Source organism: Macrosteles quadrilineatus, unplaced genomic scaffold, assembly GCF_028750875.1.
Source record: "Macrosteles quadrilineatus isolate MER2022 unplaced genomic scaffold, UCM_ALF_1.0 Scaffold_19__1_contigs__length_3004403, whole genome shotgun sequence".
In the NCBI taxonomy this organism is placed as follows: domain Eukaryota; kingdom Metazoa; phylum Arthropoda; class Insecta; order Hemiptera; family Cicadellidae; genus Macrosteles; species Macrosteles quadrilineatus.
In genome coordinates this window covers 2,117,010-2,144,642 of record NW_026542612.1, presented here as the reverse complement: position 1 = coordinate 2,144,642, position 27,633 = coordinate 2,117,010, and the positions used below count along the sequence as shown (strand labels likewise).

Sequence of the window (27,633 nt, the reverse complement as noted above, 5' to 3'; positions counted from 1 at the left end):
TGTTTATTCTACAAGCTACGTTTCTTCAGTAGGCAATGCTATATAATAAGTACGACGCGACGGTAAACGATGCCGTGGGTGAAAGTCTACTAACTTATTGTTTCCTAACTTGCTAAAAGTTAAGTGTTATCTTTGACTAATTAATATTAGATAAGATTTCACTATCTAATAATCAATGGTTTTAGTTATTTTCGTTCTTGTTGTTCTAAATTAAATTTCAGTTCTCGCGTCGGTGGCTTTATCTATTCAGTCAGTCATTCAAATGCTGCCCCAAAATATTTAGATAAGTTACTGTACTTTCATATTACTGTATTAGTGATATAACATAAGTACTAAGACTTTTTTTATCAAATAAGGTTTTTTTCATTTAATATATCTTTTTTTCATCGGTCGTCTGCAGTTCACTCGCTAACTAAGACAGAATCAGAATCAGAAATGCTGCCTTAAGTTAAGTTTAGTCTTAGAACATACTCCTCAAGGTTTAGTGCATTCTGCTAATTGATAATAAGACGGCAACCTAAGTAGGTTTCAAAAGTTTGTGAATAAAATCCTATCCATTTAAATTACGTAGGTAAGTAATGCAATCAAACTGCATTTTAGATTCAACTCAAACCTCATTCATTAAGTTAAGGTTAACCTAAAACAAGTAGACTCAGTTCTGATGAAGAGTGGATGAAACTCAGCCAATGGACACAAGAATAGGCAATAGGAAGGAGCTTTCCCGACTTTGGTCTGAATAAGTGACAAATTTTAGTGAGTTTAATATTGAACTCTCAGTCGACTATGTGTAAACTGAGCTTATGGACCCTTCATCAAGTATTGAACACTAAATACTGTAGGTCAATAAGTGGGAACCTACTGCTTCAAAGAGCTAACTTAGCCCACATAAAATAATGCTGCTAAGGGCCCATAACAAAAGGACTACGCAGATAACCAAGAAGTGAAGATCAAGACGTACTGTTCGAGCAGACATGAAATTGGGCTCACAGGTCTTCATCGATTGTACCAAGGCAGTGGAAGAATGGTGAGACAGACAATCAGAATGCTGAGGTAGATAATCTTAACTTCAAAATATAGCCTTAAACAGTATAAACTTTTGAAGGAAGGCGGTGAAGCGAGGAAGTGCTGTGTCATGTAACGTTGTTTTGTGTAAAGTGTGTCTGTTACATTAATTGCCTAGACGGCCGTGTTGCCTAGCCTAGGTATGGCCTGTCAAGTGTTTTGTTAAAAATCTGTGTCTAATGATGTCACAGTACTATGTTTATTTGTTCATACAACAATCTGTGTTTAATGTGTTTTTCACCGTCAAAGAATGTAGGCCTACGGTAGAAAGTTTAAACTAAGAAAGGTAGGCTTTAATATAACCCTAACTTACCTAAAAAAGTAATGTATCCTATAACTTTATTTTAGCTACTATATATCTGTGTCCTTATAGTAAGTTAGGCCTACTTAGATTAAGTTACCCATCTTCAGGGGAACAGGTTGGCAGAGAACCTAGCCTACGATAATTTATCAGATGAAATATTTTTGTTTAACTTAATATAATATGCGATAACTTATCGTAATCGGTTCACTTTTAGGCGATACAACTTACCGTACCTATTTATCATGTAGGCCAAGGCCTATTTCAATATTGAACAATTTATGCCTAAGATCTTTTTTTAAGGAGACTCTTTACACTGTGTAGCCTACTTTTTAGTTTATAATAGGCCTAATAACAAAGGTAACATTTCTAAAAATCAACATGAATCTTTTGTGTATGATTTGCTAAAGAGATAAATTTTTAAATACATAAGTTAGGCTACGGTAAGTTAACTTTGATCTTTTTCACGAGTTTATAAAAATGTAGGCTATTTTCCTTACCTATGTTACCTACTGGGTAAGTTACAGTTTCGCAGAGAACCAACAATAACTTAATTATTTTATCAGATGAATAACTACTTATCGGTTTGATTTTAACTTAACTTAATATCGTAGGCCTAGGCCTATTGAATTTAAGTTCATCATACATTTACCATAGGCTATGATAAGTTATAAATAAAAAAAATAACGTTTAAAAAATCCCACTTCCCAGAGCCATAGGTACACCTACCGAGGTAACCAAACATTAAAGAAGCATTTTATTGTTTTATCCTTGGTCGTTATGTTATTATGTAGGCCTAGGCCTATTTGTTTTGTTTCTTTTGGGTACACTTCCATATCTGTTGGCACAAACAACCGAATGAGTAATATAGATCGATATATCGAATTAAACAATCGAATAATTAATATTACTCATTCGGTTGTTTGTGCCAAAGATATGAAACTGTACCCTTTCTTTTTAATAGGCCTAACTTATTATTTATTATTGGTCAAATTGTAAGTTAGTCCTAGACAGTAGTTTAGCCTAATTTCTTAAATAGGTATGAACAAAAACCGTACCAACCATAAATCAATTTGATGTTTAACGACATACATTGGAAAAAAAGAATTTTTTTTAATCGAAAAATTGAATCGGATAAATATTGATATGCATTGTTAAGATTAAATGTATCTAACTTACTCATCCGATAAAATATTTGGCAATTATTTAGTATGTCTACATTGAGAAATGGTGTAATTTTTAGATGTTTCCTTACAGTATTTTTCTGATTCCAAAAATGCAATCCGTTTTTGTCGGAAAGATTCCTAAGTGGATGTAAAACGAAGGCTAAAATTACGAATCTAAGGTTCATTTCGCGGTTCGGATGGTAATATGGCGTGGTCTGGACGGGTCCGAATGTGGGCTGAGGACTGTGTGAACAAAGCAAACAGCTGTTTATACTTGACTCAATGCGAAATTAAATCAAATTGTTTTGAAACTAAATAATCAGCTCTTAGTTAGGCATGTGGGGAAGGTAGGTTGGGTTTTATGTGAATTTGTGACTGTATTAAGTGTTTTGAAGTTAGGTTCGATTAGGAAGGTAAAGTTTAGGTTATAACGAACCGGCTCATTAATTTATGCTACCTCCAGACTGTCTTTGCACAATTGAAATAGTGGTTGAAACACAATGAAATAACAATATAAAAAATGCTTGCAAATAAAACAAATTGAAATATTTATCTTGTTATTTTTACCTTAAATTCAATATCCATAGGTAGGCCTACAGTACTTGATTTGTTTCTATATACAGGCTTCTATTCTTCTGGTAACATGGTCCTACAGGTTAAAATACTTAAATAGTAACATTGTTTTGCATCTTCCCTTAAGAAGGAGTTCCAGATTACTTATAAAGAAAATGATTTTTATAAAATAAAAAAGAATATAAGATGTTTTAACATTAAAACCTAATGAACTATGCATTAAAAATTCAATAAAAATTAAAAAGTGAAAAAAAAACTGTTAGTAAAAGTTTTGAACTTGCCCGACCGGGATTTGAACCAGGGACTCTAGCATTGAACTCCGATCACTTAGCCACTACACCACGGCCACTTCTAATCACGTATTGTAACGAAAGCCATTACGAATAGGAGAATCTAGGTCTCGTAATTGTAAGATAACATTTCCCAAAAATTGTCTTGCTCAGTAGAACTTTTACCAAACGAAATTCGACTGACTACAACAGTTCCTACAGATTTAATCATTTATTGATCTCATAGGCCTATCTATCAATGAAGTGAAAAATTGGAATATTTCAAAGAAAATGTCAAGAGGGGTTCACCAGTTAATTAATAATAAAAAAAGTAAGCCATAGATAAGTTAGGCCTACACACAATGTTATCGTAGGCTAACTTAAGTACTTTAATACTTTTTTTTAATGGTCCTTTACTTATGCTAAAACAAATGGTTGGCAACCATATGACACAAAAACAACATTGATTGTGAAAGGCCTACAATAAACAACACTCTACAAACCAAACAAATTGAAACTATTTTTTTTACTCATGCGTTAATTTAGTTAAAGTTTTTTCAATTTCTATGTCAATGGTTACTATCTTTTTTAGGCTTTGGATTTTATGAGAATAAAGTGTGGATAACATAAAATGTTAGTTTGTCTCTTAAAACACAAATGTTACCAATTTCATATTCCATATCTGGTCAGATCTGGATGCCAGATACGATCAGATCTGTGATGCCAGATCTGAACTAATTCCATATCTGGTTAGATATGGGTGCCAGATCTGGAATATGTCCAGATATGTCATCCCAGATCTGGCCAGATATAGAATCCAGATCTGGGACCAGTCCACTTTCCCATAAGGGTTACTAACACCATTTTATGGCATCAAACTATTGAATATTATTCATAAGAATTCCGAATTAACCACAGTACTCAAATTGCCATTCGCGATAGACCTAGGGTACTCTTGCATTACTTGCTCTAGCTTTTATAATTAACATTATTTCTTCAATTTATGATAGGGCCAGGGGCCATCACATAAGGTTTAAAATCTTGTAAATGTTATGTTTTTTTTTTAACTTTTATGGTTGATATAGGGGATAGAGTCTTACTGTTATTCAGTGCTCGATTTGGGGGGAATGCAGTGGAACGGAGTTCCGGTACCTCTCTTTCAGAAAGATAAAAATATTTGCATAAATAGTTACCTACATAAATAGATATTTCATTACATTTCATTTGACTTCAGTTAAAAAAGGTAGCCTTAAAAAAACTTGAAATGAATGATGAACGGTTTGCTGAATATAAGAAAGAATGGTATAAATATTAATAATTCTCTCAATGCACCGTAACAACGTGGTTACAACGAGGCTTTTACCAAAAAGTTTGCCGAAATATTTAAAATTTGAATTCAGGGGATTTGGTGGGTAATCAAGACTTGATTCCGGCTAATTCCGAGGATTACCACAGGATTTTGCGGGTAAAATGAGCAAATTGTGTTGGCAACGCTGGTCATCACTGCCACTGTCGCCGCACGAACTTGCGGCGGGCCGCAGAGGCAGGGTTAAGGGGCACCTACATGGAATTGTCTTCGTTCATTCTCATACGCGACTTCGGAGCGTACTCCTAGTAATATAATTACACCGTAAAGTTGCATTCTCACCGTCTGTAAGCCGTGAAGTTCCGTTATCATGCGAGAAGATTTCACACTATGTACATGATAGCCGTGATCAGCTGTTTCTCCCGAAGTTGCATTCTCACCCTGCTCAGATCAGCTGTTACAACTTCGTGTCGCACGATCTCTCAGTGAATTAAATAATTGATAACCCCCGAGTGTGTGTGTAGCACGACCTGCAGCGCTGTGGCTGTGGCTGTGATGGATGCTACGATAGTGAGATTCTTTCCATAATGACGCCTACGTCACGTCGTGGACTGAATACATGCTGGGGTCTCAAAGAGTCATCCAGTTGTGCCGATACTGGGAAACTACATAACTAACTCATTTTCGTCCTTTTCCTAATCACATTAGGGCCCTTTTATTCACCGTGGCACTCCGCAGTAGTTCGACGCCTCGGCCTACATCTGTATACCATACCAAGGGGTCACGCGGCAAGCCGCTGCAATATAGTCAACCCCACAACCCAATGAACCACTCGCCACCAGCGGTTTCTTAGTGCAAGCGGTTGAATTTACAAAGCACCGCGGTAAACCGAACTTCTGAGACCTAAAAGCACCCTTGTACGGTGATGCACTTACAGAACCGCGACGGTGAATCGCTGCGGTCTGCCACGGTGAATAAAGGACCCTTAAAAGTTAGTTTATTTGTTTGGTAGTCATCTTCTGTTTAAGTTTTAAGAGAGTTTCAAACCCTTTGAAGCCTACCTAATTCACTATCAGCACTAGACTATGGCGACTGTGACGAATCTGACTGACGTGACGGAACACAACACTCACGTTCTGGTAACGGTTCACGTAGCTGTCCTGTCACACGACCTTCATATGACCTTGACACTGCCACTGATGCAGCCATAATTTGTCAGTTAGGTGAACATGCGAGTAGCCTAGTTCCGTGACAGCACTGCGTCAGAGATTTGTCGTACTTCCAGGCTGGTTTCGGGTTTATATGTATTTATTTGTAAATTTGGTAGGTTAAGGAGTTCAAATTAAAATATCGGTTATGTTACCTACACATTGAACCACCATAACGAACACCTTCATTTATTGGCCTAATTGGAAAGCGTTAACTGTTTCGGGTGGACATCTTCATCTCTTTCCCATGTATTGCCTTATTCTTTTAATTTAAAATATATAACTATCAATATTTTTTTCGGATTTCCGCTGACATTTGCCCCATTTAAATAAGTGTGGTAATGTACTTATGTTTGCTGCTACAAGGAATGTCATAAAGTGATTTTTTTTATTTACACGTTATTATCTTGTTATGATATAAACAAATTTACCAAATTTGATCATAATATCACCGGCGACGTACAGAATAAGCAAGTTAACTACAACAGTTGCTGACTTCCTATAACATTGACATGGACATTTTAAATTTATAGTTATTTTATATTTTCTCCACGATCACTAGACGTACTACGGTAATATAATATTTGTTTTTAACCTTGCAAAATAGTTTGGAAAAACTGCAAAATTGTATATTTTGCGGTAAAAAATGGGAAACCCCAATTTCAACAACATAAAACCCCCCATATAACCAACCCCGTTCCTATAGTCCTATCATGCCCAGTTGTAGATCTTACCATAAGACCAACGACAATAGCTTTTTCCTTTTTATGATATTTTCCAATGTATTTTTTTACAACAACTCGTTAAACTATCATAGATTAATCTTGACTGCAGTTCATTTCCGATGCCACTGCGTGCACAGACACAACCAGTATAACATCAAGCGCAAATGGTCATTAAGTTTTTAGGCAGGACCACCGGACCGTGGCGGGACACGGTCGGGCGGTGAGCGGCGAGCGGCGGACTTATCTTGTAATTGTTCTGCAGCCACCAACAACGACGCAGACGGAACATGATATCTGCATCCGCGTCCGTGTCCGGCCTAGCAATGCGGATCCAGCTCCGACAAGATTCTCACAGAACTAGGTCAATTTACAGATCTTTGTCGCATTCAACTACATCCGGAGATGTACCGGATGCTTTCCAAGTAATTTGGACAACTATTCATGATCAGACGAAGTGAGAGATGATGACTCATACTTTTGATCAGAATTTAAAGAGAAGAGTGGTTCATTCTTTGTGTGTAGGCAATAAAAGAGAGTAAGAAAGAACATCTTTTATCCGATACTGCCAGAGTATAAGGATGGAACAGAACAGCATTACAGGCTTAAATCGTGGAAGCTGTGCACATCAGCATCCAATTAAGGTAGTCAAATAGTGTAGCAAGAGAAGCTAGAGAAGCATAGAACAGCATTGTAAGATGGCTGGCACAACGTTTATGTTAAGGATGGTTTGTTTGATGTCTGTTTTCGATGTACGAAATACCCCAACTGACTGTATTTGACTCATTTGACCACCAAGTCTGTTTAATAAATTAATCTAGATTACATACGCTGGTTTTAGAAATTAATAGCAAAGATAAACTAGACATTTACATAAAGTCATATTTCATTTTATGCTACCTCGCCGTTTGGTTAAAGATTGGTAAAGTATGTAGTCAAGAAAATGATTGAAGGCTTATGATAGGCAGTCATACAATTAATTAGTGGTAAATGAAACAACTTCCATGATCAGGCAATGCTAGGACAATTTGAAACTGCTTACTTATGGGTGAAAGCCGGGATTCAATAACATTTGAGCTGGAAACATTGTGATGGTTCAATGACGATTTGGATTGTTCAATTTGCTGAGCCAACCCTGTTTAAAGTCATTAAGTGCAAGGTAATTCCAATAACCCGGTTGTGTCCATTACATTACTGTCCACGCGATGATAACCACTTCCAAGAACTGCAGACCACGACCACTGCTGGTGATGCTACAATTCCAGATATGAAATCACCGACCCATAGCCTACCTCACGCTCGGACTACGATGGAACGCCTCAGGGACTTGTAATAATCCCATTGCTGTTACTTAGCTAAAAGCTTTCAGGAAGACTATGTCATTTGCCTTAAATATTACATGCACTGTTATACGCCACTTAAAGCTGGGTTACTTCTTTATTACTATCCTACTTTTCATTATTGTAATAAGTTGCTTTACGTTTAGATTTAGTGACGTTCTGTTCGCAACTTATTATTATGAGTCATGTTTTAATGATTGCTATGTCAACGTATATTTCTATTATTTGTTTTGTGTTCAATTTCTTTAATGTGTATTGTTATGGCAAAGTATAATTTAATAGAGCAACTATCCCTATCACGATCTTCTTTCATGATAAAATAGTGCTAACCTAACCTAACCTTTTCCTTAATATGAAAATAACCAAATACAAGATATTTATTTATTTCCATAAGGTTGGCGTGAAAAGAAAATAGTGAAAGCTTATTCCAGTGCTGAAGTGGAATTGAAATTTGCTGTAACACGAAATGCGACATCTTTGAGTCACTCTACTCCAATGTAAAAGCTGTTAGGTTTCGCATCTAGTACAAAATATTTTAACTAAAATGTGACTAACCAATGTAACGCAAATAGATTCATCGAATAGTCCAATTTTAACCACAAAAAATGAAGTGATCCTTTTTGTTTGGTAGTTGTAACAAGTACAGACTTGGAATTCAACACGACACACTCACACCGTGTCAACAGGTACAATGTGCAGTAGTGTAGAGTGAGTGTAATGACTGCGTGTGTTAACAATCAGTGCGTGTTAGTAACACTAATTAGGACATAATCTGTTGTCATTACTACATTGTAATCTGTGACCACATGTGTCGGCAGTGACATATATTACCGAGTCACGACACAAGGCAAGGGTCAAGTGTGAGTCATTATAACATCCATAAATGAAACAACAACATGTATCATCCTGCGACACAATATGTTACATATGTTAGTTTTTTGACGGGGTTTGGTATTTTTAACATATGCAAACGATAGTGTAAACTTTAAAATCGAGTTATAGACGCATGATTCACTTGCCATGTTCTTATCGGCTTTTTGATCAAAATCCATACAAGTGTTTGAAAATTTATCATATTTTAAAATTTTGATGCTTGGAAAATGTTATACTTAGACACAAAATCACTATAGAAAGAATTCCTCTTTGATAACTGCCATTAAGGAAATATTATTAACTAATCGTGTTATTAATCTGTTGTATTTCGAATAAACAATCGTCCACCGATAATTAGACTTAAATGCAACACATTTATAAGTTTTATCGTTGATAAGTAAAATTTGAAACAACAGAATTTAACATTTAAGCAATTCCTTGTATATGCTTAAGTTTTATCCTATCCCCTCTTGTACCCACTTTTCTCTGAAGTCTATAACACATCTGGTGCTACATTATAATGATTACGATTGTTATTTTTCTTAACATACAGGGTGATTGATTTAAGTGTGCCAGCCGTTTTATTCGAAAACTATAAGAGTTATCAAAAAAAGTTAAATGGTAAGTGTCTTGGATTTTTTATTTCAAAAAATTTAGTCAGGTCGAAAAAATTATTTTAGCCGCCATTTTTCCAATATGGCCGCCAACTTTGATTTTCTTATGGAACACCCTGTATTTTATGATGTATTCCGGTAGAAAATGTATTTTTAAGACGTTTTTTTTTCATAAACCTAACCGTTTCAAAGATAATAATGGTTGCTTGTTTGCTTAGGCCTTTATCGAAACTCTTTCTCATGCCGAAATTTCATGACTTTAACCATTATCATCTTTGAAACGGTTAGGTTTATAAAAAAAATCACAAGAATAAAGTCGTCTTAAAATTACATTACCGGAATAAATCGTAAAATACAGGGTGTTCCATAAGAAAAATCAAAGTTGGCGGCCATATTGGAAAATTGGCGGCTAAAATAATATTTTCGACTTGACTACAATTTTTAAAATAAAAAATCCAAGGCACTTACCCTTTATTTATTATTTTTTTTAATCTCTTATAGTTTTCGAATAAAACGGCTGGCACACTTATATCAATCACCCTTTACGTTTTGATTAACTAGACTAAATTTTATAGAAGTAAACTTTCATGCATAATAATTTTGGTTCATTGTATCATTGACTTTTGGATTCTATTCACAGTCAAAGTCTGTAAATAAATATATCTAATACGACACAAATTTAACATATATTTAACTTACGAAAATTCTCTACAGACTCGACTACATGGGTTTATTGAAAGTGAAAACTATACAGTGCTAAAAAGGACACAACCCGATCTGACGTTGCAGTAGGCCGAGTGGAATGTTACGTCTAGCGTCCAGACTCGAATGACAGCGACGGGATTGAAGGAAGGGCAGAGTGTAGGGTTTCCGTGGGACTATGGGTGGGTCCGGCGACTCAAGGTGTCTGCGCTGCGGTCTAGCTTTGCTGCGATGGTTACGACAGGGAATCTAGCTAAAGACAGAAAATCAACCGCTTTAAAGGGAAATCAGTCCACCGCTTGAAACAGATTTGTAAATATAAACACCACTCTTGAACAGAAGTCCAAGGCGTTAAGCCAATGTAGCAATGCACCCAATATGTCAACAAGTTTGGTATCGTGTGGCTAGGATTGGCAAGGGGTTTGAGATTACGATCGTTTATGCAAATACTTTTCATTACCTGTACCTTTGACTAGAGATAAATCACATTGAGGTAGCTGTGATCGATTTGTAGCCAGTATTGGAATACAAACAATTGACCTAGTGTGCTACCGATAGTGTGTGCTGGTGTTAAGATAAAAGGATAATTTGAAACACTGCGATCCCAGTTTTTACAATGGAAAATTCTTAATTGGATTTGGAAATTAAAATGTTATCTGAAAATGTTCTGTGCTTTTAACGGTGGAAATTATTATTGACTTGGTGTACCACTTCCGAGCAGAAGTTAGTCGGACTTGTACAAGACATTTTCATCAGGATATATTAGGCTGAGGGTTCTTGACCTGCGATGCGTGTTTTAACTCATCATCAGGGCGTGCCTGTCTGAAACACACATACTATACACACATACTGACCTACACACACACACAAACTCCCACTTACACTGTCTATAACCTATATAAATCTAGAGATTCGGCAAGTTTCGTGTACCCTTTTTATAGGTACCACCGAGTGAGGTTACTTTGGCCTAAAATATGTAAATTTCAAAGTTTATGGAGTTTTATGGAGAAAAATGAAAAATTAAACTGTTGTAGTTTGTTTGTTTATGGATAATTTTTATCAAATTTGGCAAATTTATTAATTTGATCCGATGCTATAAAAATGTGAGAAAAAAACTATCTACCTCCCCCGTGAAATCAAATCTAGGTACTCGTTAAATATATAACATAGGTATGCCATAAGTTGTACAATTTTGCATATCCTTGCCCAATATGATTTGCACCTATGGTATCATCATTAGAAAGATAATTTAAGTGATCTTTGTGGAGAGAGCAGTAAACACTATTAGGCCTCTTTAAACCAGAAGCTACATTGTCGTCATGTTGAGAGTAAAAAGTATTATTTAAGTATATGAGACCCGCTTAGCTTGAGTATATCCCGTACATCTTTCTTCTTTTCCTCAAATGTGCGTTTCATTTTTAAGTCTTTGATGTTTTGCGGAGTTTCTGGCATTGATTTTGTAGGCTAGCCTCTTCAACAAACATCATATCATATTATGCATTCCTTGACGTTTCCCATCATGTGTATGTGTCTGCCAACGCCAAGAGGTCAATGCGAGGAATGTTGATGTTGATGTTGATGTTGGTGTGACGGTAGAATAACAATCAGTCATTCACGACACAGAGCATAGCACAAGTTATAGTATAGTGGTTGTTGGCTGTCGCTACATAGCTTAGTCTTACTATATGCTCTCCATACCTATACACTAGATACCTTGGTTTGGTCTCTATTTTAGCTACGCCTACTTTTAAACATTACAGTCAACATACAAGATAAAAACCAAGCGTGTTCTTTAAAGTGCGACCTTTACTGTATTTTACTACTGTACAAACCCCATAAAGATTTATTCAGCATTCAGCGTCAAGGTTAATGCACATTTACTACAAATAACAACGGAAACCAGACCAACCGAAATGCAAATATTATAGTATAAATTATAAGCGGCAGCTTTGGAGGAATTACAGGTTAATTAAAATATTCATATTTAAAACATGGCTGATAGTAGCACATAAGATGACAATCATACTATACTTAACCAAACAAAAATACGTGTGGAACTGTTCTCTGTCAAATTTTATGTAACCTCATAAAGCCTGCATCAAGGCAAGGCCAGTTATACAGTTAATACAGTTAAATAATGTATAAAATATTTTAGAATGCATCAATAGATTGTTTACTTGCATTAGCGTAAACGTTTATAGTTTATAACCTATTATTTAAGGTAAGTTAGGGTAAAAAAACTTAAAATTGTACACCGTACACTTTTAGAGATAGTTACAGTTGTGTAGAAATAGTTAAAGCAATTGCATTGCTTTCAGACTTGCAAACTAAGATCGAAGTTCTATATTCCATCCTGGATTGATAATATTAGGACCAAAGCAATAAAGATTGAAATCTTTGATGTATGATTAACATAAAATATATTGATTATGATTAGCATTGAATATGATTGAATATGAATATGGTTGAATATGAATATGATTGAATATGAATATGGTTAAATATGGTTAGCATGTATAATTAACTTTTAACTGCATCATAGGCCTATACAACACATAGTTTTTCCATAGAAAATATATAGTCTACACAAGTTCTAATTTATAAAAACAAGGTAATTGACCGTCCGAAGTTTAAACAAAATGTAAACACATCGACTGGCTATCTGTGCTTTTTAACACATTGATCGTGTGCACGCATAGAGTAGCTGTTAGTAAACAATCACGTTTTTCAACAGCTGTTCCAAGTTTGTTGCCAGATGGCTGGTTATATCAGCTGATTCAATTGTTGCCTTATATAGACTCTACCTCGCCAGCACGTGTCTAGTGTTAGTGTAACACATTGTTGACAATTGAGTTTCTTTGTTTTGTTTTTTATTTTCATTGATGGTTATGACTCAGCCGATTTGTTGAGTTTACGTTTAGGGAGTGTCCTTAGAACAATAGGGATTTGTCACAAGGGCCGTTATTGAACGCATAACCGAGTGAAATACTCTTGTCCGTGTTTTACAACTGTAATTACGCTGTTGTGAAATGTCTATACATAATGTAGATGAAGGTCTTCTTGTTAAAGGTAAGACAGAATGTCTGAATGACGGAATGTCTATTATTTATAATAATCATTTGAAAATAAGTTTTTGTCACCAAGTTTTTGGGAGTGATGGTTCTTTCTTTAATCGTAGCTCCCTAATACATGTCTGAGTTAATAAGACTAGTTTTATGCGCAGTTCATTTTACATTACCACCTTACAACAATAGATATACAACAAAGGCGGGACTCTCAATATCAGATAAAAGTCCAAAGTTGATAATCTCGACAATCCAATTCAGAGTCTGGTGGCATGCTAGGAGCGAGGGTTGAATGGTCAAATAACACACCGGGGATTGGCGGCAAGTGTGATAGAAAGGGCGCGTAACTAACTTGTAACAGTTTCTGTCGTGTCTGATGGGAATTAAACCTTCACAGCCAGGTGCTAACATCGGCACGCCATTGGAGACACAGAAATGACCGCGGAAAGTGGGCCAACAGAAGCAATCGAGCCATCGACCTGTGGCAGTGGCTGGCTGTGGCGTGTACACTGTACAGATCAGCTGAGATACTGAACGATGACCGCTTCTTCCCGCCATAACTTACAACACTTCCGTGCTGCACTTCCCTTTTATTTTGTCAGTTTACAAAAGAATGGTAATTTACTTATTAGATAGATTAAAAATAAACATGATATCTGGAACGTGCTTGAAGATTTCAAAACGATAGATTATTTCGGAATATGACGAGGGGGAAGCTGGATCAAAAGTTCAGTTAATGCTAGTTGGTTTGATTTGCCATGCCATAGAACAATGCCATGCCATTCAGTTTGGTACAATAAAATAAGTTTAATATATTAAACTTATTTTAAGCTTTTAAGCTTTTAAGACCCCTTATTCTAAGCTCATATATTCTGCAGAGTAGGACCTGAGAAGGAACCGGATGAAAATGTAATTCATCTGGCCAAAACTCAATATTAACTTTTGAAATGGCTTGTGATTACCATAACACTAAATTATAAAGAACTTCTTTAAAACAATTAAGTCCTAAACAGTTATTAAGTGTGTATACAAACTTTTAGTTTCTCAATAAGTGATTAGAGACTCTTAAAAAAACTTTCAGAAAATAACACATTTGACATCATTATAAACCTCAATGATACCACACAAACAAATAGTCATACAGTATATTCACACAATAAATCGTTTTTTCGAATGTATCGTTACCAAATAGTGCGTATACACTTGTAAATAAACTATTAACGTCAAATATATGAGTTTATGAGATCAGTTAAAAGACCTAACTAACAATAACAATTGATAAACATACTAACCTGTCTAAGTTCGAACGCAAAAATGTTTTCCTTTTTGGTTTAATCTGTGCGTAACATTCATGAACACTTTATACTTTTATATACTTTATGTATAGCAATGTTTGCTAAACTCAACTCATAAACATGCTACGTACTTAGACGCGGCGGAACACCGATCTAGGGCAACGTAATTAATTCATATTGAAGGAAGGATAATTTAGCTCGATGGACTAGAAAAAGTTATTTTCGTGTCAACAAGATTGACTGTCAAAGATCGATAATGCATCGAGGCCACTGAAGCATCAAGTGTTTGTATTTCACTAGGCTACTACGTGAAGAAACAAGTCAACTACATTTATGTTGCAAGTTATATGTTTTAAAACTACAAATATCTTAGTTTTCCTATGTGCATGAATATCATTGGTCTTGTCATTAAGAACCATCGCGTGATGAACCTTAGAGTTGCAAGCGGTAGAGGACGATTAGATGCATTGCCCTTCTACCGTACATGGAAACACGACATCAAGAGGTTGTTTTGAATAATAAACTACAATTTTTGTTTCCAAGTTTTTTTTTTTTTAGTTTGTGATTTGACATGTACGAGCAAGCCTACGTCAACAGATTGGAATGCTGACAATGAAATGAACCATGCATTAGTATTTAGTATTACGTGTGGTGTATCTGTCATTTAGGATAGATGTCGGTACCTTTAATAAGTGGGCAATGAATTAGTATAAAAATCTCGCATTTAAATACCATGTTTCGATCCTAAGGAAAGATCAATTCAGTTCTCAGTCATTCCTGTCTTTGGTAATTTCTGACCGTCAATAGCAAAAGTTGAACTGACTCGGAAAAAATTTCAGTTCAACTCTCGTTTACAGAGAGGAATTAAGTTTTGTTTAATATTTTCAATTCTAATGCCTGTGCACTTCCAACCGTTAAATGAGGTAACATATGTCGGAACACAGTCGTTCCTTAAATATTATCTTGCCATTGCCGTTTGTCTAAATGCTTCAAAACTGTTTGGTTAACATTCTTGATTGAAATTAGGTATATCCATTGACTATTATCTCAAACATACATCATATATCTCAAACGCACAGTATAGTTTTCTAGGTTACAATAGTATGTCTCTAATCTTACTACTGTAGTATCTACATGTAACAACACACTACTAGTAGTCATCCCCTCAAGTAAGCATTTTGCTATCCTTGCTATCACACTTCTTGGCCCTAGATAAGCTAGTTACCCTTATCTTCGATCCGACATCTTCTCTTAGACAATCGTTCCTTACTCTTTGGCTCGTTGGCTCACTCCAGTCGGACTACTCGGAGTCAAGCGTGAAAGTGGCTCATAGTAGGGACAGTAGGGACGACAAATCTCTCTCCGCAACCTAGCAAGCCTATAGACAAGGTAAGTGCCACACAACTGGCAAGTACTTGCAACCAACTTGTCGTATCTACTTTCCCTGTCTATAAGCTGCTTCAAATCCAAATTGCAATTTGAGGGAAGTATTGTGTGCTCGAGTCCTGTAGTGGTGTAAATGTGTTGTGTGGTGTTACAGAGGGAATGCATCTCGGTGCACATCGGCCAGGCGGGCGTGCAGATCGGCAACGCCTGCTGGGAGCTGTACTGCCTGGAGGGATTGTGTGCTGGGGTCCTGCAGTGGTGTTAATGTGTTGTTTGGTGTTACAGAGGGAATGCATCTCGGTGCACATCGGCCAGGCGGGCGTGCAGATCGGCAACGCCTGCTGGGAGCTGTGCTGTACTGCCTGGAGGGATTGTGTGCTGGGGTCCTGTAGTGGTGTTAATGTGTTGTGTGGTGTTACAGAGGGAATGCATCTCGGTGCACATCGGCCAGGCGGGCGTGCAGATCGGCAACGCCTGCTGGGAGCTGTACTGCCTGGAGCATGGCATACAACCTGACGGACAGATGCCGTCCGACAAGACGATCGGCGGCGGAGACGACAGCTTCAACACCTTTTTCAGTGAGACGGGGTCCGGCAAGCACGTCCCTCGGGCAGTCTTCGTCGACCTAGAGCCGACCGTAGTTGGTCAGTTTAACCATTTTACGTAGTATCTTTGACTGATAGTCAATGTAAGTATCCTAAGAACACTAGATGCAGCGTCCGCTGATGTTTTAAATTATGGGATTTTGCTTTAAATATGCTAAATTGAAGAATATACTGTACAATTTCAATTTAAGAAAATTGAGGTTAACTACAAATTAATTTGTTAATTAAGGAGTGCTTTCCATAAATAGATAATTAAGTGAAGTGAAAACACACAAGAATAAGAAACATACTCAAGTAAAATTTAAAGTGCACGAACTGCTTCTATGTAAATTGTTAAACACTGTATTGAAGCATACAAATTAAAAGTAATAAAATAACGTTGTATACTCGTATCTTATTAGGTCAAGTCAAACTCGCAAGGTCCTAATTTAGGCTATTAAAAGTTCTTGAAATTAAAAAATACTCCTGCTGCACACTCTTCTTGCGGTTTCAAATCATGTCCTCTTATAAATATTTAAAATTTCAATCGAGGGATAATGTTGCAAGGTTATGTTAGTATAAATTTGTAATATATAGCAATACTTCAAGAGCATACAAATTAATATGGATGTTTATGTAAGACGATTCTGGCAAATTATGTATAAATAACTTAACAATGTTTCTTATGTATTTTTGCGCTGAAATCGTCTAACTCCTCATGAATGGATGCATATCCCCGTTATATTGACTGAGAAGGAGCAGGTGAATTTTTTTTTTGTTGAATCGGTAACGTCATGCATAGAAAGATCGACGTCGGATAGTCTACAATGTTTGAGTAGCAAATGATTGCGAGGCACGCACTGAGCACGCGGCACAAACACACGCGTTACAACAGTTAATGCTCCCCATGTTGTGTGTCTATATATATGCTTCTCTCACTGTGCAAAAAAAGAGTAATATTATATTCTATATATATATTATATTCTGAGATTGTGTTTATATTCTGATGACAGATAGGCGATATTCTATGAGATTAATCCACACCAAATCGCAAAAATCTGTTCAGTCACTATAACTGATCTCCGGTTAGTTACCTTAATATGAATCAATCTGTTGTGCAAAGTTCTGTGAACTCGGTCCATAAATCAGTTGGTGTTGTGAATGAAGGTGTCAAATCACATAAAGGATCGCGAAATTGCGGGACCGAACAGCTGTCTTTCCTGTCCTGGTTACCAGCCTTGATAAAGAATTAGACTCGCATGATCTACCGATGTAGGCCTTCATCGACAATGTGACGTTGTTGCTTGGATTATTCGATTTTGCGATCTTGTTCGTCGTAAAAATTTGTTGTTTTTCAATTCAAAATCTGTTACAATAAGGGCTATTTTTTAATACAATACATAACGGTACACACCAGGTGAATCATAATGGAAGTGAATCATGCCTTCATTATCGCCCAGATTCGTATTAATTGTTATGATATTTATATGATATGCTTCTGTCTAACTAATATTGATAACTAATTCACATATATCATGTCAAATCCATTCCCAAACTAAAGTGTGACAACTAACCGATTCGCGGTTAACATTTATAAACTAATATTGTCGCACATTACAAATATGTTAAATCCTTCTTCCTGTAAGCATTACTATTGGAACTGTAATCTATAAATACGTGCAAATGTTGCTTCTTCATACACAGCAACCACATGTGGGGTGTTGTAGATGAGGTGCGGACAGGAACATATCGTCAGCTGTTTCACCCCGAGCAGCTGATCACTGGTAAGGAGGACGCGGCCAACAACTACGCGAGAGGCCACTACACCATCGGCAAGGAGATCGTGGACATCGTCCTGGACCGCATCCGCAAGTTGTCGGACCAATGCACGGGCCTACAGGGGTTCCTCGTGTTCCACTCCTTCGGAGGAGGGACTGGCTCTGGCTTCACATCCCTGCTGATGGAGCGACTTTCCGTCGACTACGGCAAGAAGAGCAAACTAGAGTTCTCCATCTACCCGGCCCCTCAGGTAAAATGATCGGAAACGAAGCCTAAAGTTTCTGAAAATGCCTGCCCATTACTCTTTCGGCGACTGTGATAGATCGTGATAAGAAATCTTAGCTCCACTTTCACGAAAATAAATACATGGCTCATGGCTTTTTAATTTATAGTGCATAGTGTAATATGCTAGCCAAAGATGCCACAAGGCCTTATGCATCGTCTTTATTTTGTAAAAAGGTATAAACTATAATTATTTTATTACTGTTCAGTGTTCAGCATACGTATGTAGATTTTTCGGACCAAGTCTTTGGCGTGAATTGCATTTTTTAATGTTCTTTCAAAAACTACGTTATGTAGTGATTGGCTCATCCTGTTGACAAAAACATGTATCCTTGTAAATCCGTGCGTGTATGCAATTCAAGATATTTTACATTTTTCAGGCTAAAAAGTAAACTTAAATAATACAGAATGCCCCGTGCAGTACCTAAATATTGACACTTGGATAGAGTGCTTAGCACAATTCCATTGTACACCTGCGACCTGCTACTTTCACCACCAAGTTACCTACTCAAAATGATTCTTCAACTCAGTGAATGAGAGGTAATAAAAAAAAACAACATGCACTGAAGAAATAAATATAACCTTAAGCACCCTTAAGTTAAGACATTATGAATTGACAGGTTTCCACTGCAGTGGTGGAACCCTACAACTCCATCCTGACCACTCACACCACCTTGGAACACTCGGACTGCGCCTTCATGGTAGACAACGAAGCCATCTACGACATCTGCAGACGTAACCTGGACATTGAGCGACCCACCTACACCAACCTCAACCGTCTCATAGGGCAGATAGTCTCATCCATTACAGCGTCTCTGCGCTTCGACGGCGCTCTCAATGTTGATCTCACAGAGTTCCAGGTTAGTAACTTGGCAGTAAATTTAAGACCTTAATTACATAATCAAGATTGTCACATCTAATGCTTATTAGAACTTCCCATCCTTTCCACAAGTAAAGGGTAGTCTTAGGCATACTCCATGGCGAGCTTTATAAGTTTCAAGTATCCTGGTTTACGTCATAAATCATGTACTGTAGTAACAGCGAGGGTTTGTCCAGTTGCATTTAAATCAGCATTTGAGTGGTTGCGCATGGACCCCTCAGCACCTTTTACCCTTCCAAGGTCACTAGTTTAGTTTTATCCAGATGAAATTCACTTTACACCTCTATTGGATCATCCTCTTTTGCGCCGTCCATGATACATCGGGCTACGTGAGAGCTCGGTTTATTTCTCAAAGTTATTTAGTCATTTGTGTCATCTGTGGCATTTGTGTCATTTGTGTCATCTGTGGCAACGTAATTCCGAGTTTTTATTTGATTTGTATTTTATGTAATTATGGTGGAATAAATCATTATTTCATTTCATTATTTCATTTCCTTGCATAATTTTAAGACATCTTGCTTACTAAAGACTTTATTTCTTACAGACCAACCTGGTCCCCTACCCCCGCATTCACTTCCCCCTGGCCACCTATGCACCCGTCATTTCTGCAGAGAAGGCCTACCACGAACAGATGACTGTCGCCGAGATCACTAATGCCTGCTTCGAGCCTGCCAACCAGATGGTCAAATGTGACCCACGTCACGGCAAATACATGGCCTGCTGCATGCTCTACAGGTAATGAACTAACTGCTGAAACACAGTGGAAAAACTTATCTTATAGAGGGTATTCTGAGACAGCAGTGAGCTATTAAAACTATCAAGGTGTTCCTACAATGTTAAGGTAAGCTGATTAGCCTTGATTTTGTTTGTTCATTGGTGTTTGATGTAGAACCCCAAACTGTAAAACCTTACATGATAACGATTTATTTATTCTATGCCGTGCATACTTTATATGTTTAAAAAAATACCTGCTTTTCATACATCTGATTAAGCTCCTATTGAAAGTGTTTATCGGAGTCCAAAATATCTTGAGCTGGCCACATACAGATTGGCCAATGGTTTAAGGGTCTTTTCTAACATACAGATTGACCAAAGGTCCTAATGAGCAGGGGCAAAAAATGGGGGAGGAGCTTACAGCAGCGATGTCCCGTGGGGGAGGAGCTTGTCTATTCAATCAAGTGTTTGTTAACTTTTTCTAATCTTACCAGTCACAGAGGTGGCCAAACTCAAGAGACGAATTTTACTTTTTAAAACACTAAGTTTTATGTAAACTGTTAATCAGAATTCATTGTCCTACTTCTGGATATTGCTTTATATTAATTAAATTGTTTTTTTGCCTTACAATATCCTTTTTAGTGTTGGTATCCTTTTTTATGTTGGTCGCCGCCGGCCCGACCAAAACGCGTGCACGCACCGTGACGGTACCAAAATAAATGTAATGAGTTTTTTTACGTGTGTTCTGTGTTTTATGTTTTAAATTGATGACGAATCTGAGAAGAGGATGGACCGGAGGACGTGGCAGTCGCCACGAAACATGTAGTTATGTACCAACACTAAAACGGATATTGTAAAAGTAACAAAACAATTTAATTAAACTGTTAAGTAAACAAATAAGGTTTTTACATTCAACTGTAGCTTAAACAAAACAGTGCGGTTTTCTAATACAAATAATCTAAAATCCAATCGTATGTTCGTTTGTCCTTTATGGACTCCGAAACCGCTCGACAGATTGCAATGAAACTTTCAGGTATTATTAAGCATTATTCAAGGATGGTTTGTGTGAAGTTTGGTGCAGATCCGTCAAAAGGGCTCCGCCCCAGTGGCTCTGGAGTTTCCCAATGTTAACCTTATGAGTACTCATATTTAAATGGAATTAAATAATCTCAACAGCTGGTTCAACTAAACAATTTGATTCTGTGATGTTCAATAGCATTAAAAAGTAAATAGGTTAACCAACAGGGTGCAGCACTATTTTTTTTTTAATTTATGACAACAGCTAATTTGCAACCATAAGGTGAGTGAGCGTAGCGAACGAACTTCAATCTGGAGGCGAGTTAGCGTAGCGAACGAGCTAACCTGAAGGCAAGTGAGCGCAGCGAACGAGCTCCAACCTAAAGGTGAGTGAGCGTAGCGAACGAATTTCAACCAGGACGTGATTGAGCCATGCGAACGAGCTCATCTTGAAAATGAACGAGCATTTGACACAAAACCACATTAGGACAGGACGACGTCTGTCGGGCCAGCTAGTAGGCTATAAAATCTAACTAATTGCTAATAAACTCACTATTAATTTTCTTTTTAAGTACACAAAGTATATTTTTTGGGAGGTCGAGTTGGCTACGAAATTGTTAGTTTGTTTGACCTAGTTATAGCAATAAGCATAATGTTACCATTTAAAAGTCCTGAAGTGTTCTTTCAAGATCCAAAGTATAAGCATTCTCGTTTTTATGTGTATACACATTGTTTGAAAATTACCTTGAATATCCACCCGTCTTAGTATTTCGCACACGATGTTCATTTTTAAGTTCACAAAACCAATCTAGCAATATTCATTATAGGAGTAGTATTTTAACAAAAGTTAAAAAAATGAAAAATATATTCCATTGGAAGTGAAATAACCCGAATATAATGTTCTACCACAGAATATAAAAATCTACTCACTTATTCAACATTTACGAAAACCAAAAATTAAAATTCTAAACTTCAAATAATTCTTAACATTTTGCCTTAAAATCCTGAAATAAATAATAATTTGTTATTAATATTATTCAGTCAGCTACATTTTCAGTTGCCGCTAAAAGAAAATAATAACTCCAAATTGGAGGTATTATTCCGTTTGTATGATATCCCGTGAAAGCATATAACCTCGTCATATTAGCTTTTAAAATTGAATAGTTTGTGCTGAATTCTGTTGTCAATAATCTGAACTTTTTCAAGTTTACAATGAATTTTTGTTTACATCAAAACATATGTCCATGGTACAATTTTGTTTACATCCATACGAAAATTGGGTTATCTGTAAGTCGGTGATGTTTAAGTTAAATAAAGAAAATGTTGTATTTTTTGTATAAAATGTAAAGAAGAAAATGGTTTACGTTAGATTTTGTGTTTTCATAGTATGTGTCATTAGTAGGCCTATTATCAATCTTTCTAGGTTGCCTTGAAGAGATCGCGCACGCAATGAAAATAATGGAGATATGATGAGACATCATGTTATCACCCTTAAAAACTACAATATATCGTAGTACTAATATTGTGAAATTTTGTGAATTTGTTCATTTGTTTGATATCCAATCACGCATTAACTACTGGTCGGATCGGGTTGAAATTTGGTATGAAGATAGCTCACATTCCCGATTAACATATCTAGACATATTCTTATCCCAAAAATCATTTCGGGCTCTGCCCCAATGGCTCCATAGTTTCCCATGTTAACCTTATGAGTATTCATATTTAAAATTAATTAAAAAATGTTGTCAGCTTTTTCAACTACACAAGTTGGTTCTACGATATTCAATAGCATTAAAGAGACCACCTCTGTATCTGGTAAGATTAGAAAACGTCAACAAACAGTTTACTTGAATAGACTAGCTCCTCCCCCACACACATCGCTGCTGAAAGCTCCTCCCCCATTTTTTGCCCCTGCTCATTAGGACCTTTGGTCAATCTGTATGTTAGAAAAGACCCTCGAACCGTTGGCCAATCTGTACGCGCGCCTTGAGGCCTGCCTTACTACACTTGACCTCTAAAGTGGTTCTTTGTTTAAGTAAATTTTTGGGGATGGTGAATTTATTTTATTTAAGAAACTATTGAGGACATTTGCCATGTCCGCAATTTGATTCTTACATACGTATTATGATGGTAAATATCCTCTATTATTACTTAAAAATTGTTTGATGTTTTTAAAGCAGTGGAAGATATACTTCTCTATCAAAAGTTCCATTTACAGAGGCATGGCAGGAAGTATACACATTGATATGACATTTATTACGTCTTAATAACAATACGAATTTACAAATACATACACATTATGCTACAAACTAGACTACAGTGACTTTCTTCTTCCTTTAGGGGTGACGTTGTGCCTAAGGATGTGAACGCTGCCATAGCACAGATCAAGACCAAGAGATCCATCCAGTTCGTAGACTGGTGTCCAACAGGTTTCAAGGTAGGGAAAAGTGTGACTGTGACAATGCTAGATTAGTCCCCCTTGAGTGTTCCAACCACGCGCGACACATACACGGACGAGGAGGAATGTTTTGACGCGGAGAAATTTAATCGATGAACGAACGATCTTCGCCGACGTTGGCTGCACCTGAAGCTGCTAGGTTCCGTTAGTTGTGATTGCTTCTTTTGTTGCCCATAAAACAAACACTAGATAGTATCTGAGCCTAATTGCGTTTTCTTCGGTACAGTCGTGGTTTGTAGTGCAGTAACGACAATCATAGAGATAATTCCGTCTGATTTTCGAAGTTTTTAATAGAACAGTATAAAGATTGTGCTTGATAATAGCTTATATTATTGTTGTTCATTACAACATAAAAGATACAGGTTATAGATTTACTGTTATTGCACCGTATCTTGATTAATGTGTAATCAAAGTGTATATGTATATTACAAAATATATTTGTATATTTTTACACTACTTGTTGTTTCTCATTCATATTAAATAAACAAAGATCGTTAGGAACGTTAAAATTATTAGGTTTCCTGAAACGATTGAGTTCGTTCTTATGATACAAATTAGTTAACTACCGCACATTTTTGTCCTTTTTGTGATTTTTGAAAAGGTATTCATATTGATGGTTGGGTATTAATGCTGCACTACGGGTACGTTTTCTGCGACTACGGTTGTTCAGTTTTATTTCGAGTTCTTTAAAGTGCGACGTAACCCTAGGGGTAGGTCCTATTCTATAAGATCCATGAGAGTAAGGAGTGGACTTAAATTAAACAACTTCTCTTTACAAAAGAGTCGATATTTTGTCTTGCCTACATTACAGCCTTACAGTTGCTTTATCATTTTATGTAGCAGTATCTTTTCAGCCATGGTGTCTAACGACTCAAGGAATTACGTTCAAGACAAATAACTATGCATTGCGATAATGCAAACCTTGTAGTTTGTTCATAAGCCCAGCAAATATCATTGCTCAGGGAGGCATCATAACCTCTCCCTGAATAGTTGATACAGAGTCATTCTAATCTTGCAGGTAGGTATCAACTACCAGCCACCCACAGTTGTGCCTGGCGGGGACCTAGCCAAGGTACAGCGAGCCGTCTGTATGTTGTCCAACACCACCGCTATAGCCGAGGCCTGGGCTCGCCTGGACCACAAGTTCGACCTGATGTACGCCAAGCGCGCCTTCGTCCACTGGTACGTCGGCGAGGGGATGGAGGAGGGAGAGTTCAGTGAAGCCCGCGAGGACTTGGCTGCTCTGGAGAAAGACTACGAGGAGGTAAACCCCCCTTTAACTCTGGACAGTTAAGAGGTCCTTAAGTGTTTAACCATTGACTCAAGGAATGTGCTGATGTCAAAAATTGATTTTCTCCATTCGTTTTTTTTAGTTTTAATTTTATTTATATACTCGATATGACAAAGAGATGCAGTTGTCTCCTCTCGGTGAGTCAGTAGCACCAGGGACTTCGGGCTCAAAGCTGCAATGCCGTGGGGTCTCATCTTAGTACAGTACTTTCCCCTACTTTTTATCAGTACAATTAGTTTACCTTCGTACTGTACCTCCTACTGCACTCCTTGGTTTGCTTGATATGTTCCACGGACATGCCTCTGTGGACGGACAAATGCAAGGTAAAGAGGCCGCAAACCTAACAAAACGTCCGTCAATAGGCAAAGTTATAGAATAATGTACATGCTCGTTGAACAACCTAACACGTTGGTTTATAATAATCGATAATATTGTCGAATATGGACATCTGCCAATGATTCACTGTCCCATATGTAGTTTCTGAGTTGTGTCTGTGTCTTCGTTTTAACCTAACCAAACATACCCCAATCCAATTAAAAATAACCTAATGATTAAATTGAGGATAATTATAACATTTCAACCCAAAAAACACTTTATGTTTGCAACTGTCTTGATTTATTTTTATTTTAATGAAATGATGATGAAAGTTTGTGTATTTATATATTTCCCACGGATTATGCCTACACCAATTATACTTGAAAAGTATTAAAGAACTACATAGGCCTACACCAATTATACATGAAAAGTATTAAAGAACTACATATCAATCCATTACAATAGATCAATACTAGTTATTATTGAAGGTATCAATACTACGTAGGGTATTCAAAAGGTGAATTTGTATATCAGAAGATGTCTATTATAACTCCACTAATAGGCAAATTATCACTGAATACTATTTTTATTAAACGTGCTGACCATTTATAGATGGTATTAACGACTTTACATACGTAATTGAAGAACGTTCTCACCTTTTCTCAGCAGGTAGTTTTTAAAAGTTAGACGTTAGAGCATGTTTCAGAAGTTGAAACAATGTGGGAAATTTATTTAGCCTAAAAATGTTCTATTCTATTTCGACAGGGACCGGTAAACAATTAAACTCTATACGCTCTAATTGAACTAGCTCCCTTTGAAACCCCGATTAGTTTTAAATTTAAAAAGGAAATTACCAAAACTTAATTAGTTTCCTGATAAGAGGGTGTTTTATTTTATCAAGGGCCACAGGGCCCAGCTAGTTGGAACATAAAATATAAATCTCAGTTAAATTTAGCTAATAAAAAAAACAAAACCACGGTTAGAACATGTGACTTATGTACTGAAAGTTGGATTCAAATCCCGACTGCAGTATAAAATAAAAGCAATATTGGTCTAATTGGTCATGTATAATTTGTTTCACCCTGTGGTTCATAGCCCACTTTAAGCAATAGGTTCGCCAATTGAGTAAATAACGGTAAGGGGAACTGGGTTCGAATAGTTTTGGATCATTTATTTAATTAACCTCTTCTGTCGACAGGTCGGCGTGGACTCTACTGAGGGCGAAGTAGAAGATGGCGACGAATACTAAACTTCAACGTTCACTTGGAATAGAAAACTGCATTAACTATAAGTATTAGCCGAGCTTAATAAACAATGACCGTTCATTATGGTGACACAAGGACGAGTTATGTACTATATAATTTAAGATAACCTTACTTTACGTTTAAGTGATTGTAAATAAAAAGAATGATCATGACAATCTTTATCCGGTCACTCCCTAGAGTAGTTTGGAAACCCTTAAGACTTTAATATTTATATCGATTTAATACGTTTAAAATGTGTTCTAGGAAAGTCACCTAAAGTAAATATTTACTACCTAATTAATGTTTAATTAAACTTTGTACTTTAATTTGAAGAATAATTAATTCGTAATTGAAATAAACGTTGCTAACGTAGATAATCAATATATAATACTAGTGTAAACCAAAACAAAACCTTTAATATTCCTATTAATTAATTTAAAATGTGACTTTGACTAGAATATAAGTTGTTGTCTGTGAATGTCTAATGTTGTAATATTGTAAGACAATTTTTATATCAGCAAACACCAAATGTTACAGATGGATTTTAAAACATGAGTTTTATGTAGTTGTCGCTTTGTTGTGATCTAAGTTGTTATCTAAGTTGTTATCTCTTAAGGACTAATTACTTATTAACTTTCGGTTTCGTTACAACGAATGTTATTATTAGTTATTTATTTGCTGCACTGATAAAGCGTAGTGTGATAGGGTACTCTACAACAAGCGTGTTCGTCAGCACTAAGATATATGTTGAAGAGCTACTGTTGCCTTATAATACTATACTGCCTTAATAAATGTTAAGAAATACTATACGGTATGTATATTTTATTTTCCTCGTTTTGTTTTTCACTTTCTCATATACATGGAGAAAGTATTGTTTCGTCAAAATTTTCGAGTTTGAGTTTTGAGTGTATATAACAGTTATATCAGTTTTTATATCAGTTTTGGGATCCACTGAAGCAATGTGTGTGTGTGTGTGGGTGTGTGTGTGTGTGTGGGTGTGTGTGTGTGTGTGTGTGTGTGTGTGTGTATCTTTTACGAGGTTTAAACTGGCGACCTTTAAAGGTTATGCCAACCTTGCAAAACCTCAGTTTAGTCCTGTTCAACACAAAATAGTAAACGTGGTTTTAATTTGTTCCTCTGTTGGTCCTTAACAGTTAAGTTCGTTAAAAATTGCTTCAGAAGCTAAT

At 36.5% G+C, this 27,633-nt stretch overlaps 1 protein-coding gene and 1 long non-coding RNA gene across 2 annotated transcripts in view; both read left to right on the top strand.

Annotated features, from left to right (window-relative positions):
* LOC129005301 (uncharacterized) overlaps positions 1-16,114 on the top strand; it is a 31,001-nt gene extending 14,887 nt beyond the window's left edge. The window contains exon 3 of the long non-coding RNA XR_008491813.1: positions 16,037-16,114. This is a non-coding gene — a long non-coding RNA (uncharacterized LOC129005301). The remainder of the gene's footprint in view (positions 1-16,036) is intronic.
* A 153-nt stretch (positions 16,115-16,267) lies between these two features.
* On the top strand, positions 16,268-27,253 carry LOC129005300 (tubulin alpha chain, testis-specific-like). Its single transcript, XM_054434157.1, has 7 exons — positions 16,268-16,526; positions 18,194-18,495; positions 19,148-19,387; positions 19,952-20,142; positions 23,479-23,575; positions 24,615-24,860; positions 26,401-27,253. Exons 1-7 carry the CDS (start codon positions 16,283-16,285, stop codon positions 26,449-26,451), a joined length of 1,371 nt encoding a protein of 456 aa, XP_054290132.1. The 5' UTR covers positions 16,268-16,282; the 3' UTR covers positions 26,452-27,253.
* The last annotated feature ends 380 nt before the right edge of the window (positions 27,254-27,633 follow it).

Bases quoted from the DNA above. Each gene is read 5' to 3' on its own strand.
- LOC129005300 (XM_054434157.1), top strand. From the start codon at position 16,283: ATGTGTTGTGTGGTGTTACAGAGGGAATGCATCTCGGTGCACATCGGC. The intron at 20,143-23,478 runs GTAATGAACTAA...TTCTTCCTTTAG, and splicing joins GCCTGCTGCATGCTCTACAG to GGGTGACGTTGTGCCTAAGG. The intron at 23,576-24,614 runs GTAGGGAAAAGT...CTAATCTTGCAG, and splicing joins GGTGTCCAACAGGTTTCAAG to GTAGGTATCAACTACCAGCC.